We start from the raw sequence: 17,507 nt of genomic DNA on the forward strand, positions 1-17,507 counted from the left end.
GCACTTGTATAAACTTAGACAGTTGTCAGAATAACAGGTCTTGCTTTAGCATGCATTTTTCTGAAGGGTATGAAGTCTGAAACTCAATGTCTGTCATTTAGTGACTTCATTCCTAAATGATTTTCCAGAAATCCACAAATTTTAAGAGGAACAAACCAAAAATAAGAATAAAAAATCTATTCATTCTGCAAAAATCTGGACAGTTGAGAGGTATAGTTCAGCTGGGGCTGTCTTTGAGTTTGGTCAAATGGGGCTGCCCCCCTGCAGCCATTCCAATGTCCCATTATTTGGCTATTTCGCCCCATTTACCATAAACACTATAATGTGCATACTGCTTTACTTCTATGATGATTTGGATTTCATTTAAAAGTTTTATTTTACATTTTACAGCACAAACACTAATAGACATGCTAAACAAAGCAATGCAGTCTCACAATGAAAACAGACTTAGTATTAAAGCTTCTCTACCCTTGAAACTCACATTTATTGAAACAGCATTGAAACCCACATTCAAAGAAAATACATCTGGCCAGTGGCAGATAAAGATTAACTTTGGTCTGTTTTTAAATCATAGGCCCCTTGCACAGGAAACATACATGTGTTCTTTGATACACCTTCCTGATTGTATTAAATTATATTCCTTGTATAATACAGTACAGTTGTTAGAGGGTGTTTTAAATTTATTGTTTTGAATATTTTTCCAGTAAACAATTAAACAAAATGCATGCATCAATAATGACAAAACTGCCCAATTCAGAATATTGCCATCATAAAAGTCTACTCAAACTTCTACAATCAACCAGTATTAGTAAATATGCACAATATGTGCATTTACTCAAACTTCTACAATCCACCAGTAACAGTAAATATACACAATTTCTGCAGAAGTAAGTCATCTAAACAATTCCACATTAAAGAGATCTGTAACTAATGAAGAGGTTGCTGCTAGCAAACAGTTATATTTCATTGTTTCATCTACAAATAAAGTGCCTGTTGCCCTTGAGGAATAAATTGCCTATTTTACATTAAAAATGATAAGCTAGTAATATTGCAATAGGGAATGGATGGCAAACTGATAACAGGTTCATAGTTACTAGGTATCTCCGCCAGAGGACATTCTCAGGACTGCAGCATCCACCCCCTTTAAAAGTACAACATAGTACAGTATTAGTACAGTATTAGCAATGTATCTACATACTGTGGGAGTAGAACCCACAGCCTTCTGCATCAAAATCAAGTACACTACCTGTTATGCTATTAACAATACAAGCAGAGTCAGCCTAAGCAACACTAAACTTATCTTCCCCAGAAGCTCTCAGCTCCTTGTAAAATACACTTGACACTCAACTGTATCTTTCAACTTTGCAGCACAAGAAATCTGGAAAAAAACAAAGCCCAAACACTAGGGACACATTTTAAACATTGCTTGTATAATTTTGGAAAGTTGCTAGAACAAAATATTGCATTACTATCATGCTCACTCCCAAGTATTGAACCCAGGACTCTGTGCATGCAGTCAGAGCAACATACCACTTTTCCAAATCAACTGCTTCTTGAAAGATGGGAAGACTGAAACTTAAATAGCTATCATTTAGTGAATTCAGTTCTCACCATAGCTCTCATCCTCTTAGCACAAAACACCTGGACAAAGCCAATAATGGGGGAACACAACTCCAAAAATAGGGACACATTTCAAATATTGATCTTATAAACTTAGAAAATTGCTATGATAAAAGGTTTTGTGTTGCTATGTACTTTCTGAAGAATATGAAGTCTGAAATTCAAATGCCTGTCATTATTTAGTGAATTAAATCTAGAAAACCACATATTTTATGAGAAACAGAACAAAACAAAAATATGAGGCAGTTTTCACAAGTGGTGGTGGGTAGAGAATTCAGGCTCTTGCTACCTGCACCCTGTAGATTTGAGTCTACCCACTACTGTTGCCTGAGTTTCTCTAGCTGCCAGGTATATTTATCTGGGGCATTTTCACACACACACACACACACACACACACACACACACACACACACACACACACACACACACACACACACACGGGTATATTTATAGTTATATGTACTAAAATGTGAATAAAATGCATCACAAATAATTTAGTGTATAAAGAGATGAAGACCGGTAGAATACTTATATATACTACTATATATAATATGTACAAATATTGTGTCTGAGCAATACACGATATAGTGGTTATTTAATGTTTAGTGTAGAATGAGTTAAGACTGTCTATCCATTAGCCACTGTCATGAAGTTAAGTTCACTTAGCATTTCCTTGAAGGTATTCTTTTAGTGAAGTTTAAAAAGCCCCAGTTCTTGCTGATTTGTGACTGCTTTTGGTAAATGTGCAGTTATGGAGGATCAGTGCTGGGTTGAAATAGAAACAGCTGAGTGGGATAAATGACAGGAACTGGTACTTCAGAATCCTAAGGTTGACAGTCGAATCTGAGGTGGTGGAGGATACTTGCCACCACAGTTGTATTGCCTTTCTCTACTTAATTACCTGGAAGTGAATCAGTGTCATAGTCTACAGGGGTTACAGCCATACATTGGAAGCCTTATGCAACTACAGAGTCTAATCCTATGCCATAACCAATTGACTGCATTGCCAGCTGCGGCTTTAGGCCAGCTTCAAAACCTCCAGGTATTGGATGTCTCTAACAATCATCTGCAGTGTCTCCCGACTGAGCTAGGTAACCTGAATGAACTGAATGCTATAAATGCAAGCTGTAATAATTTGCAAACCTTACCTGCAGAGTTGTGTATGTGTCAGAAGCTTGCTATACTTAACTTATCCCACAACGAGTTATCCCGCTTCCACGACAAATTCTTCATAAATGGCCGGCTTTCTGCGCTCAGCACGCTTTCCGAATCTGAAAATGTGATTGAGGAACTGCAGGGTGATATGTGCAACTTACCTAGTTTGAAGGCAATAAATGCAGAGGGAGTACAAAGATTTTAGTCAGTGGTGGTAGGCTAAGGATGTTCAGGAACTCCTTTTGTGTCTTATGCTGTGATGTGCAGCAGTTGACTGTTTATTGAACGGATACTTCACTACACACACACACACACACACACACACACACACACACACACACACACACACACACACACACACACACACACACACACACACGTACCTGTTGAAAGTTCCACTGCCTAGCTCCATTCCTTGAAGGATATGTCCCAGCCTTGCCCACACCGTGTACCTGTTGAAAGTTCCACTGCCCAGCTCCATTCCTTGAAGGATAAGTCCCAGCCTTGCAAGTAAGTCCCATAATGTTCCCGCTAACCCTAGCTAGCTGCAGAGATGACAATGTTCACCCTAGCTAGCTCTTGCGATAACAATGTTTCTGTGAGAGCAGGCTGGATATCCAGCCTGTGTACGTTGCAGTCCAGTCCCCATCCAGTTTGTGCGGGTCTAACCGCATAGATTACAGGGTATTTCTGCAGTTTGTAACATTCTATTTAATCCGGACTGCTCTTAATAAAGTCTGGATTAGTTCTGTGCATGCGTGCAACTTTCAGGAATGATCACACGCATGCGCAGAGTCCGCTCCGGGTGTGTTATTTTTTATTTTCCCTTTTCAGTTTATTTTTTTATTTTCCTTTTACAGTTTATGTTTTCAGCTGGGGGGGGCTGCAGTCCAATAAGATGAGCCGCCACTGGAGATAACTTGTCAACAATCTTTCCATGTGTATTAACCAACCACATGAAATGTAACTAGTCTGAACACTAGGTTTTATTCAGATTATCTTTTGTATGGATAATATAAACCATTTAATGACTAGGTAGATGTAGTAGTAGTAGTAATAAAAGTAATAGTATTGGTAGTAGTTGTACTAGTACTGGTGATTGTAGTAGTAGTAGTAACAGTAGTAGTGGTGGTAGTGGTACTAGTAATAGTAGTAGTGGTAGTGGTAGCAGTTGCAGTGGTTGTAGTTCTAGTAGTAATAGTAGTTGTAGAAAGGTGAGAGCTGCAGGCAGCCATTTCAGTAAATGAATAGGTGAGCTAGTATTTACCTGGATAGACATTCCATGACAGTGTGCCTTCCATGTCACAAGATGATTGGGCTGTAGGATCCAGTTAGGAAGATGCCATTGGGGGTGTTTACATTTGTCTGTAGACAGTCAACCATTAACCTAGCATAAGATGATGAAGTTCAATTAAACAATACATACAGACATAGGATCACCCTTAAATTGCAACAGTAAGGGATTGGTGTACATAACATTGTGTGACACCTGTCCAGCATTTTATGTAGGTAAAATAGAGACAGTTCAAAAAAACGTATATATGAACACATTTATGATATCAATAAAGGTGACCCTAATAATGCCTTGTATAGACATTCCTCTAGTTCCAGTAACTTTAAAAGTTTTTTGTTTGGCATATTAGATAAAATTCCACAGGACACCAGAGACTGAGTATGGGAAAACAAATAGATTACAAAGAATTATATTGGCATCTTAAGTTAGATGCAACCACCCCACCAGGGAACCTTATAATGACTTAAGATCTCTATCATTTCTGTATTAAAAATGAAAGCTGCTAAATGATAATGGATGTTACTATTATTCCTACTATGGTCTTACGATTTTCCTTTTATGTCCAATGTAAATGAAAGACTGATATTGTTTGTGACTAATGTATTAGGAACAGATAGATGAAAAAGATTTTTTATAATTTTTTCATAAATATTTGGCAATTTATGTTTTTAGTATTTTTACAGTATATATGACCACTTCGGATTTCTATTTTGCTAGATATTTATTGATTTATTGATGTAATATACATCCGAATATTTAAATATTTATTATTTAAGTTACTTTTAGATATAAATGGTCATATTTATTTTTATTTTTACCTTACCACCTTTACTTTACCACCTCCCTGTGGTAGTATGTTAAGCAACTGGTTTATTTAACAATGAGAATGGTTTTCCTTGCTTGTCTGTCTTAGTTGTTGTTTTAGGTGTTGTGCAATTAATTGATAAATGATAGGTTAATGGACACTGGTGCAAAAATATCAGGTATTTCTAAATTTTATTTTATATTGTGTGTAACGGGCTTAATCAATTATTTCATTGTTCTGAAGAAGTCCCTAGGTTGTACCGGGGACGAAAGAGCATGAATGTATTGTGGAATGTGCTAAACATAACATGGTTGGATTTAATAAATTCAGTTTGTGGTTACACATTTTCAGTACCATTTCTGTGGTGGTGTTATTTTATCCAGTCTGGGATTCTAGGTTCTGGTTCTTAGTAGATCATTAACATATTGAATCTGCTCTATAAATGCATTTAACATTCTGCATCCCTTTTGTCTCAACTTTTCACTCACTGACTCTGTGGATTCTGTCTTCACCACCCATTCTGGGAGTCCATCTAATGGGTCCACAGTCCTTTCTATAAAGAAGTAATTTGCCAAATACATGGGTTAGTTGGACCCTAAAATCTGCTACTTATGCCCTTCCTCTCCTCTCTTGTTCAAATTGTACTCTTCATATTTCCATGATCTTATGCAGCAATATATCACACCCCTTTATTTCTTCTGATCTCTAGTGAGAAGGACTCAAGATTCTCTACTCTCTGCTCATATTTTTCTCCAACACTCTACACATCCTTCAGATGATGTTTCTCTGGACACAATTGAGTACCCCAATGCCTCTATTCTTATCTGGCCTCCAGAACTGCAAACAGTGTACAAGGTTTCCTTGACAAGCGCCTGGAAGAGTTACAGTATTACTTTTTGTTTCTGGAATAATCACTCCCTGAGGATACACACCAGCATTCTATTTTGTGTTGCCATGGTGCTTTCATATTGTTCAGGGTGGTTTAACCCACGGCTTTTCAGGCTCACTCTCTGTGGCTGATACTTCACAACAGGGTAACTACAACTCAGATAAAGTATTTCACATTTGTGTGCACCAACCTTCAACTTTCATTTTTTTCCCATTTCATCAGCCTTTTTGAGTTCTTTATCAGGATTTTCACCTACCCTTCACCGATCTTTATGCTTTCAGAAGAGAGGTTTATTGTGTTCTCCGTTTCCCCAACCTTGCCTGAAATAAGCACACTAAAGATTACTGGACCAAAAACTAGTCATAGCAATGCTCAACTAATCACTTTCTTATTATTAATATCATAACTCACACTGCGATCTTGTGTGTCCTACCTTTCACTCTTGCCGCAGTCATGTTTCTCTGCATCAGTCTCACCCCTCCCCCTCAGCTCCTACAGGCTTTTTAGTAGTCACCTGATCAAGAATGAATCAAAAGATTTCATGAAATCCCGGCAGCCTACATACACTAACACTTCTGTGACCAAGTCTTCCTATAAAAGTCATAAAGCTGAACCATAGCTGACAGCTTCTACTGACTGTCAAACAGTTTTTGTTATTGTCCTCTAGGAAACCAGCAAGCCTTTTCTTTAGGATTCTGTCCATGACTTTCCCGGTTACTGCTGTTAGGCTAATAGATCCATAGTTCCCTGGAATTTTTCTGTCATCTGGCATAACGGTCCCATTACTAACACATCTGCACTGGCCAGTGATCTATTGAAGGCCTCTAACATGGAATCCATCGCTACCTTATCAAGGCTCATGATGACCTTTCAGGCATCTGAGATGCTGGCAGGGACAGATGGGCATGCCCGTCCTGGTGGGTGAGGGTGCTTGACGACGTCCCCTGAGGGAAGACATGGTCCAAAGAGGGGAATGGCCCTTGAACACTGTTGCAAGGAAGGGAGGGTGGGGAAAGAAAGCAGGCAGATCATAACCTAAAAATTTCCTGGGTGATTGTTAATGGCCAGACCCCACAGGACACTCTCAAAATCCACTCTGGCCCCAGCACATACCAGAGCATGTCTGAGGTGATGGGAGAGGCTGGCAAATGTCGCAAAGGATGTGGGGCAGAGAGGTAAGACTGCCAAAGAAGAAAATGAAAGGAGTGCCAAAAAGTAGATTCCTGAGGACCCTGGAGACAGTGTGTGTGGTTCTTGTACCTTATTCTCAATTACAGCAACCAATTCCCTCTCCACTTTCTGCTCCCTCTCTATCTTGGTGCCTAGCCACAGTTCCTTCCCTACATCTTAATTGTTTCACAGTATAACACCCTACCTTCCTTTTCTTTGTGAAGTCTATGGTAAAGTACTTATTCATTCAATAACTCTGTTTTATTGTCATATCTTCTGTGATCTCCCTCCCACTTTTATTTAGCTTGCCAAGTCTGTCAATCTCTTCCTCCTGTCTGCTATATGCCTAAAAAGACTTTGTTCCCCTTTTTAACCCCTTCTGCCAACTTGTTTTTTGAACAGACTTGTTACTGTCTCACACCCTTCATTGTTCTTCTTCTGCTTCCTTGCAGTTTGCCTCCTCCCCCACAGTACCTCCTCTCTTCTGCATCTTGTATGTCTTCTCTTATGCCCTAATCACTAACCTGTGATTCCTACACAGTCATGATAGCATTTCCTCTTACTTTTGAATTTTACCTCTTTCTTGACCATTGTTTATAGCTCTAAGAAATTTATCACTGACCCATTGCTGTAACTTGCCCACAATACTAGATTTTCCTCCAAACCCTTAACCCAGCTTTGATTCTTTCCCCAGTGCACTACACCATAATTTACCTTCTAAAAATATCATCCCTAAGTTAGGACAAGCAAATGGCAGTATGTGTAGATGGTTTATGAATGACCAATCAGCTATCCCACGCACGGTAAGGAGGGTGGCCTAATGGTTAAAGTGTTTGCCTTACAAACACAAGGTACAGGGTTTGAATCTCACAGGGGATAACTGGCTAGGCTTAAAATGGCTCGCTAGGGCAGTTAGCCTAGTACTAGCCTATGAACCTATGAACCTATTAGTAGTAGTATTAATTTCAGGATATGTACCTGTTCATCAAATCTTTGACTATTTGCATTTCCAGCAAGTATGTGAAAATAGTAGTTATGTACTCCCCATAATGTTCCATCTGAGTAGTTCTACTTCATTTGTCTTCAACCTGTGGGTATCGGATCCATAATGGCTACAAGCCGGCAACTTCACAAGCATCTGCTCCAAGCTCCAAGCTCCTCCCCCTACCCATAATACACCACCACTACCTTCCAACCCTCAGATCGAGTTTGCTGCACCCTACACTAACAACCCGATCCAAAACACCTTACACACACAAAACGCCAGCTATGAACGCTGTGAATATGGTAAGGCCAGGGGGAAGGTGGGAGGGATGGTTGAAGACAAATGAAGTAGAAGTACTCAGATGGAATGGTATGGTGAGTACACAACTTCTTTATCTGAAGTAGTTTACTTCATTTGATCTTCAATCTGTGGGACAGAGTCCCCAGCTACTAAACACCTGGATGGCCCTCATGGAAGGATATTCCAGAGCACTGCGGAACCAAAGGATGCTCTCCTTCGAGAAATCAAATCCAATTTATAGTGAGAAATAAAGGTATGAGATGAGAACCAAGTAGCCACAGAACAAATGTCGTCTAAGGATACTCTCGACCAAAAAGCCGCAGATGTAGACATGGACCATGTCAAGTGAGCTCTAACCTGACCTGCAGGAGACAAACCTTTATCCTTGTAGATCAGAAGGATACATACAGAGAACCATCTGGCAATAGTCACCTTGGAAATAGGTTTACCCAAAAAAGGTTTAGAAAAGGACAAAAACAACTGGTCAGATTTATGAAGTTTTGGTCCTCTGCAAACAGAACCGCAACTGTCTATGAACATCCAACAAATGCAACATGTCTTCAATTTTGTTTGTAAAATTTGAAAAAAAAAAACAGGTAAATTGATAGTTTGATTGATATATGCCTCAGATGCTACTTTTGGGAGAAAAGAAGGATTGGTGCAAAGAGAAATATCTGTGGATTCAAGGAGTATGTAAAGGGAGTAGAACTCTTGATTCAGAGATGCAAAAAATAAAAAGCATGTTTTTAGACAGAGGTTATAAGACGGACATGATACAGAGAGTTGAATGAAATATATCAACATATGATAATAATGTACAGTCTGAAGTTACAACAGTGTCCCCACCCAACAATAATGTACAGACACGAAATAAGAAATATTTTTCTTTTACCACAAATTATACCAGTAACAATAAGGTGGTAGAAAATATCATTTTGAAATATTGTCCCCTTGGTTACCAATGATTCTACAGCCAGGATTATAGGTGAGACTCCACACTTTACATTTTGCAATAGTGCCAATTTAAAACAACTTTTGTGTAAAGATGTGAGAAACAAATACTGCATGGAAAGTAGGAGATTAGGTACTTATGTGTGTAGGAAATGTAAGTTTTGTAATGTTTTATGTACTCAACAAACATTCACCTGCCCAGATTTGAACCAAGGTTTTATGCTGATTGTAGTACCAGTAATTTGGTATACTTGGCTACTTGTATCACATGCATTTGTTACTATGTGGGTAAAACCACTCAGAGGTTGAAGGGACATAGTAGCAAACATCTCTATGAAATACGTAAAAAGAATGATATGAATGCCCTGGCCAAGCATGTGATGATATTCCCAGAACAGCGGTTACTTTTTAGAGTCCTAAAACCAGTGTATGCTAGTGTTAGAGGGGGTGATACCAATAATTTTCTTGAACAAAAAGAACTTCACTGGATTCTGAGGCTTCAAGCACATAAACATCCAGGGCTAAATAACAGTGTTTGTATCAAGCCTGTAATAAAGGGACGCAGGCTGAAGAAAGCTTAAGTTTTGTATGCTGTATTTTTAAACTCTAATTGATTTTTATTATTGTAGGTTGCTGACTGGTTGTTTCAGTATATTTAAACTGATGGTTTTTACTTGTTTTTAGAAGATCGGATGAAGCATACTTAATACTTGAAAGCGCTTGTCTTGTTTTATGGTTTATGTTCCAATTAAAAGTTTTTTATCACCGTGGCTGTCCTACTGGTGCTTTATTACCTTCTTTGTCTACTTTCCAGCTGGGACACTTGGTTTTTGTTGGTGATTTTGTTTTTATCATACTATCCAAATTTGGATGAGGGACCCTTGATGGGTGAGAAATGAGATCCTGAATGGGATCCAAGATCCAAGGAGGAGCTAGAAGATAAGACCAAAGGAAGGGAAACCATACTTAACGAGGCCAAAAAGGGGCAATGAGGATCACTTTGCTCCCCAGTTGACAAGCCTTCTGTAGGAACTTCGGAATAAGGGGTACAGGGGGATAAGCATAAAGAAGCCCAGGAGGCCAAACATGGACTAGAGCATCTCTGGGGGACTCCCCCGGTGGGGGGTTCAGAGCAAAGAACGCGCTGCACTTTGCGTTGGAAGGAGGTGTGAAGAGATCGCAGCAAGGCCGGCCCCACTCTAGAAAGATCCGCTCCACTACTGAAGGATTCAGAGACCACTGGTAAGGCATCAGAATAGTCTGGCTTAGATTGTCCACCAGAATGTTGGACCTCCCCAGAATATGCATTGCTAACAGAAAATGACCGGTGGAGAACGCCCATTCCCAGACTCTCATAGCCTCGCGACAAAGGGGGAAAGATCTGGTCCCTCCCTGTTTGTTGATATACCAGACCACTGACATGTTGTCTGACTGGATTGCAATGGTTCCCAAAGGCAGAATGGCATGAAGGGTCTACAACGGTAAAAGGACTGCCCTCATCTCATGAACATTTATATGCAAACTGGTCTTGATCGGGGACCACATGACTTGGACTGTCCTTCCCGAAAAATGCCCCACCACCACCCTAGCTGGGAGGCGTCCATCGTCACTGTGGCTTGGGCAGGGGCTGGAACAAAAAGGTCGTACTTCCAAGATTTCCGAAGACTGCATCCACCATTGAAGGGATGACATGCAGACTTTGCTTATGTGTATCGGATGCGACAACAGAATATCCAACAACGACCATTGCGCCACCACAGTCCACTGTAGTACTCGCATATGTAAGCGAGCACATGGTAGAAGTGTTATCATCGCTGCCATAGAACCTAGGGCCCTTAAAACAGACTCTGCTGAGGGAAGATGAGATTGGTAAATGAAAGTGACATGCATCCTTAAGTTTCAAACTCTCTCCAAGGTCAGGAAAACTTTTGTCTGTAATGTGTCTATCCATGCTGTTATGTATTCTATAACCTGAAAAGGGTTCCGAAGAGATTTGACTGTGTTGAGTGCAATCCCTAGATAGTGTGCAGGACATAGGAAATAGTCTCTGGTCCGACAAAGTAGACTCTTGGTGGGAGTAGTAAGAGCCAATCGTCCAGGTAAGGGTAGATCTAAATTCCCTGAAGCCTCAGGTGAGCCGCTACGACTGCCATCACTTTGGTGAACACCCTAGGAGCTGTGGTGAGACCAAAGGGTGGGGCACGAAACTGATAATGATTGGCTCCTAGCTGGAAGCGGAGAAACTTCCTGGAGCGTCTGTGCATCTTTATGTGATAGTAGGCATCCTGGAGGTTGAATAAGCACATCCAGTTGCTCTCTTGCAGGTATGGCAGGATGGACTGTAAGATGACCATCCGGAACTTCTCTTTGGCAACTGACAGGTTCAGAGTAGACAGGTCCAGAATGGGCCTTAAGTCCCCCGTCTTTTTTGGCACCAAAAATAACCTGGAGTAGATGCCTGATCTGGAGTGATCTGGGGGGACGGGTTCAATGGCTAGTTTCTTTAGCAGCCTGGAAACCTCTAGCGCTGCAGCCTCCCTTTGTGTGGGTGGTACATCTGGGAGGTGTTTGTAAGGTGTAGGGGGAACCACAAATGGGACTGAATAGCCTCTGGAAATTATCTGAAGCACCCAACAGTCTGATGACATGGATGCCCATGCCACCAGGTGCAACAACAGGTGAACCCTGACTGCCTCCAGAGCAAAGCAGTTGGGCAACCCCTCAGGGTTGCTGCACAGGCCTGTCCGAGAATGGTTCTCGAGACCCAAAATTCCTCGGACGCCCTCTACCTCTGGACCAGCGTCTGTCCTGTCCCCCTCTGCCTCTAGGGGAAGAAGGGCCCTGAGTGTTCAGGGAATACAGAGACTTCTGGAACCACATCTTCTTTTGCCCTCGCTGATTCTGGGAAAGGATCTTTGAGGGTTCAAGAAGCAGATCCCGATGGCAGACTGTGTCTTCCCATCTATCTCACTCTGGACCAAGGTGTCACGGACGGTCTTACCAAAGAAGGAAGAGTCGTCATACGGGGCATACGCAAAAGACGCCTTGAAGGTTTCCGTGGACTGATACAATCTGAGACAGGCATTACGCCTCACGCACACACCGGACCCAGCCACCGTAGGCGCTTCTTCGGTCGCGTGTAATAGGAGTTGCATAGATGTATTTGAAACCGCTGTCAAGGTAGCCACCCTCACGGAGAACATAGCCCTGTCCTCCTGCAACATGAACTGTAGGGGAGACTTAGCCAGTTCCTTTACCAGGTCGCACTATTGTCGAGTAACATGGGCCAAATAGTTCAGCACCCTGAGAGAAAAGGTTGATGGCGCATAAACCCACTTCCCTAGATGATCCATCATCCTAGACTCACGGTCAGGAGGATGGACTGAGGAACTCTCCTGGGCTAGTTCCTTCTTGGTGGCAGCTGCTACCACCATAGCGTCTACCGGGGACCCTTTATTCCAAGCCTGTCTGTCTGCAGGGGGGCTCAGTATTTTGTCTGGGCATTTAGGGATTGGTTCCACAGTGTCCGGTTCCTTCCAAGCCCGTGAGGTGGCCAAGTCCATGAATGGATCCGCGGAAGGGGTCACCCAGGAATTTGATGGGCCTGTGCCGAAAGCCTCCAGGAACACCGATTCATCCGAGGAAGATTTCGGGGTGGACCAACCTCCCCGCTGATGAAAGATTTCCTCCTGCAACATGGACTTTAGGGGAGACTCAGCCAGTTCCTTTACCAGGTCGCACTATAGTCGAGTAACATGGGCCAGATAGTTCAGCGCCCTGATAGAAAAGGTTGCTGATGCATAAACCCCCTTCCCTAGACAATCCATCATCCTAGACTCACGGTCAGGAGGATGGACTGAGGAACTCTCCTGGGCTAGTTCCTTCTTGGTGGTGGCTGATACCACCATAGTGTCTACTGGGGACCCTTTATTCCAAGCCTGTCTGTCTGCAGGGAGGCTCAGTATTTTGTCCAGGCATTTAGGGATTGGTTCCACAGTGTCCGGTTCCTTCCAAGCCCGTGAGGTGGCCAAGTCCACAAATGGATCTGCGGAAGGGGTCACCCTGGAAGTAGATGGGCCTGTACCGAAAGCCTCCAAGAACACCGATTCATCCGAGGAAGATTTTGGGGTGGACCTACCTCCCCACTGATGCAAGATTTCCATGATGTCTCCAAAGGAGACATCCTCAGGAGGTGATCTGGGGAACCTTCCCCATCATCCAAATCAGTGTCCTCCATAAGGGACTCCTGAGAGGAATCCAAGTGCCTCCTCTTGCATGTACGCTTGCGAGGAACCTCTCCGGAGGGGCTTTCCAGAAGGGGCTCGCAAACTACTTGTTATTCCTCAAGGGAAACCGCCTGGGGCTCCTCAAGCACGGGCTGTCCCTGCGGTAAAATGATGGGATTCACACACAAATTTGAAGGAGTCGGGGCGGAGTCCGAAGATATAGTCAGAGGCCTCAATCCATTGGAAAGAACCCTTTCCACAACATCGAACGCCGAAGGAGAGAGAGCTTCCTGGGACACCATTAAGGGAACCGCACTCCCTGGATCTGACGCGGGAATCGGAGTTGGGCCCAAAGTAGACAGAGCTCTGAGGAGATGGCTGTGACCCAACAAGTTTGGAGCTGATGGAAAAAGCTCCACCCAGGCTCCGGCTCCGAGAACCAAGCGGATCTGAACTAGTTGGATGCGACACACTCCAGACAGCTGCCGGCGTCAAGGAAACGGGGTCAGTGCCTAGACTGAAGTTTGGTGGGAGGCCTAGTCAGAGCTGAAATGTCCGGGGACCTCTTTCTCTTGTCCATCCTATGCTCTCTCTCCTGCTCTCTGCCCTTTCTACACTCTCCTTCCACAGGCTTAGAGGCAGGAAGATAAGTCCCAGCCTGGGAGGGAGGAGAAGCAAGGGTGGGGTAGAAGGAGAGGCGGTCACAGAAGCAGAAGTGGAGGTGGCCGCCTCCATGGAAGGGAGCAGGCCCTTTATAATAAGTTTAGCCCTACAATTCTTAAGGGCTTGCGGGTTAAAACCGGCACAAATATTGCAGTCCGTAGATAAATGGGCAGCACCCAAACAAAGAACACAAAGAGTGTGGCTGTCAGCAGGTGACAGTTTGTGGCCACACTCAGTACACCTTTTAAAAAACTTGCTTAGGGAGATCAGCCATACTAATCCCAAGAAACAAACAGGGATTTTTAGAAGACACACTCCACTCACCACGCACTCAGAGAAGCACACAAAAATCTGAGGGGGGGGAGCCTTAACAACTACAAAACTACATAAAAACTAATGGAAAGTCCCTACACTCGACCCACCAGCGAGGGGGAGGAAGGGAGGAAACCTACACTACCAGCACACACTAAACACTAAGAAATACTTCAAAAACAGCTACTCATAACCTGGAGCTCAAGAATCACGATGCGTTGGAAGCCGTGGCAAAAGAGATCTGAGGGTTGGAAGGTAGTGTTTGTGTATTATGAGTAGGGGGAGGAGCTTGGAGCTCGGAGCAGATGCTTGTGATGTTGCCGGCTCGGATCCATTACGGATCCGATACCCCAAGTTGAAGATCAAATGCAGTAAACTACTTCAGATTTTAGGTTCCTTTCTTGATCCTCTAAATTCTTTGTTCTACTGTCCTAGCCTTCTTCTGTCTTTTACTGAATTGTCAGGCTAAGGTATCCCTTATATTAGTTAAAAGCTAATTGGTAGATACAAAGAAAAGTGGTCCTTTATTACAAGGGCCATATAGGAACAGGCAAAACAACTTTTCATACACTATTCCAACAAGTAAGCAAATTCAATGACAAAGTGTACTTAATTTACAATATTACTGATATTTTAAGTGACCTTCCACACAATAATATTGAAGAATTAAGTGAAACCTAGTGACAGTGGGTTGAACATCCTAAGTCATAAGTGGCACCAGCATTTCTGGTAGTGAGGTATGAAATGCCTGAGTGCTGGAGCCTGACTAAGCAGTATCAAAGGGATGCTTCAGAAAAGCAGTTTAAATATGTAAAGACCATGCTTAATTAAGAAAATAAAGAAGCCAGTTACTGTACTTGTTCAATAACTCACTAACACATCTAAATTGCTTAGTTCTGCTACTAGATGTGGCTTATTAAGTACAGCCAAGATCAATATAGTCTGTCAGTTATGCACACCTTAGCACAGGAGGCATATTACAAACAAGATGCCTGCACAGCTAGCATTCTAAGGATGGTATATCCTGCGAACATTCTCAGGGTAATATATCCTGACAACATTGCCCGCACAGCTAGCATTCTCAGAGTGGTATATCTTGAGAACATTGCCTGCACAGCTAGCATTCTCAGGGTAGTATATCCTGAGAACATTGCCTGCACTGCTAGCATTCTCAGGGTGGTATATCTTGAGGACATTGGCTGCACAGCTAGCATTCTCAGGGTGGTATATCCTGAGAATGTTGCTTGCACAGCTAGCATTCTCAGGGTGGTATATCCTGAGAACACTGCCTGCACAGCTGGCATTCTCAGGGTGGTATATCCTGAGAACATTGCCTGAACAGCTAGCATTCTCAGGGTGGTATATCCTGAGAACATTGCCTGCACAGCTAGCATTCTTAAGGTGGTATATCCAGAGAACATTGCCTGCACAGCTAGCATTCTCAGGGTGGTATATCCTGAGATCATACTTGCACAGAGAGTGCCACTGACTTAAGGAAGGATGAGAGGATGTCAAACTTTCCACATTAAGCAGACACAAACAGCATCATGAGCCATTGTCTCCACTTACTTTTATTTACTTATGAGAAACACATATTGAATTAAACATCATTTTTCAAGTATGATCTGGATCGCAGTACAAAGGTGCTATCAGACAGCTATGACAGACACTTTCAATATAATAAACATCTTGTAAAATAAGCCAGCCTGTTGATGTATTCCAAATGGGTATCACTTCTCATATAACGCATCACTTTTTTATAACATTAAAGTCACTTGCAAATGTCAATAAATTACACGTTTCAAACAGCAGAAATGTTAACCACTTAAAAATAAGAAACTTCACTAACTTTCACATTCAGTTGACTAATGAATGTTTTCTTGGTTCTGTTTTTGACTGCTAGTTCAGTTACATGCTCTGAAGCTTCACTGTTCCGGTCTGGACTAGTTTCAAGGGTCTTCTGTTCTGCAGTCTGGAAAAAAAAGAAAATGAGATAATATACTTAGTCTGGCAATTACTTATTTCAAAGAATGAATTGTTTTTAAATCAAAAGAGATTAAACAAAGGAATGTATACAAGCTGTGAATGAGTTAAATTAGTTACATTGCTTTATCTTTCCATGACATCTGTACATCAGTTACCAGCATTTCGAGTAGGTCTCTTTCTTCCACTACTCACTACACAAGTGATACCTGACATATCACAATCTCTGGTTATAGTGAGCAGTATAACACTGGGCTCTGAGATAAATATGTAAAGAGATAAATGAATGTATAAATGCAACTATATAAAAGTGCCACGAGAATAACTTACATTTTTCTTCAACATCGTCATCGTCATCATCAATCCCCCTTTTCCCATTTTTTTACATGGATTGGAGTATCACATTAACTGTTGCTATCTTTCTCGCTATCATATTAATTGTCACTATCTTTCTCGCTATATGTCGCTATCTTTCTTCATTCATTGTCAATTTCCTACCTTCTTCCATGGTCATGCCTGACTGTTACAGGTCTTCTATACACAATCAATCAACTCTTTAATGGATGCCATAATTTTTTCTTGACTTCTTCATGTCTTTCCCAAATATTCTTCATCAGATTGCCTTCTGCTTTCCTGAATCACCAAAATCTGTTCCCTTCAACCTTCTCTGAAATTGGAGCTACTCTGACTTCTGCTCTGCTATCATAATTTCCTCCTCTGACCCACCGTGTGCATCCTACAACCCATCTCAGGCAGTTCATCTCCATCACTTCGAGGTTCTTCATGTACTCTGCCTTAACTAGCCAGGTTTCTGTACCATGCAGTAGTACTGAATACCCCACTGTTCTGTACACCTTACTTTTCAGCTTCTTTGACATTCTTCTGTCACATACTACTCTTGACACTCTGTACCAGATGGCTGCAGCTCCTCTGATTCTAGCTTTGACCTTCTCAGTCAGACTTCCATTCTCCTCAGCCATCCCTCCCAGGTAAATGAAGCTCTTTACTTGTTCCACTATTTTGATTTCTATCTCCGTTTTCAGCTTCTTCTTCTTCATTTGCTGTCATTACAACTGCCTTATCTGCACTCAGTTTCATCCCATGTGCCCTCAGTTTTGCAGTCTATTCCTCTTCCCCTATCATTTGCTGAAGCT

General features: G+C 42.1%; 1 protein-coding gene across 1 annotated transcript in view; it reads right to left on the reverse strand.

Annotated features, from left to right (window-relative positions):
* TSGA10 (testis specific 10) overlaps nucleotides 1–16,704 on the reverse strand; it is a 1,008,750-nt gene extending 992,046 nt beyond the window's left edge. The window contains exons 1-2 of the mRNA XM_044071816.1: nucleotides 16,684–16,704; nucleotides 16,220–16,342 (exon numbers count right to left, since the gene is read on the reverse strand). Coding sequence (XP_043927751.1) covers nucleotides 16,220–16,342; nucleotides 16,684–16,704 — 144 coding nt within the window. The remainder of the gene's footprint in view (nucleotides 1–16,219; nucleotides 16,343–16,683) is intronic.
* Between the last annotated feature and the right edge of the window lie 803 nt (nucleotides 16,705–17,507).

The sequence above is a fragment of the Protopterus annectens genome, chromosome 5.part0, assembly GCF_019279795.1.
Source record: "Protopterus annectens isolate FY-2018-M chromosome 5.part0, PAN1.0, whole genome shotgun sequence".
NCBI lineage: Eukaryota > Metazoa > Chordata > Ceratodontiformes > Protopteridae > Protopterus > Protopterus annectens.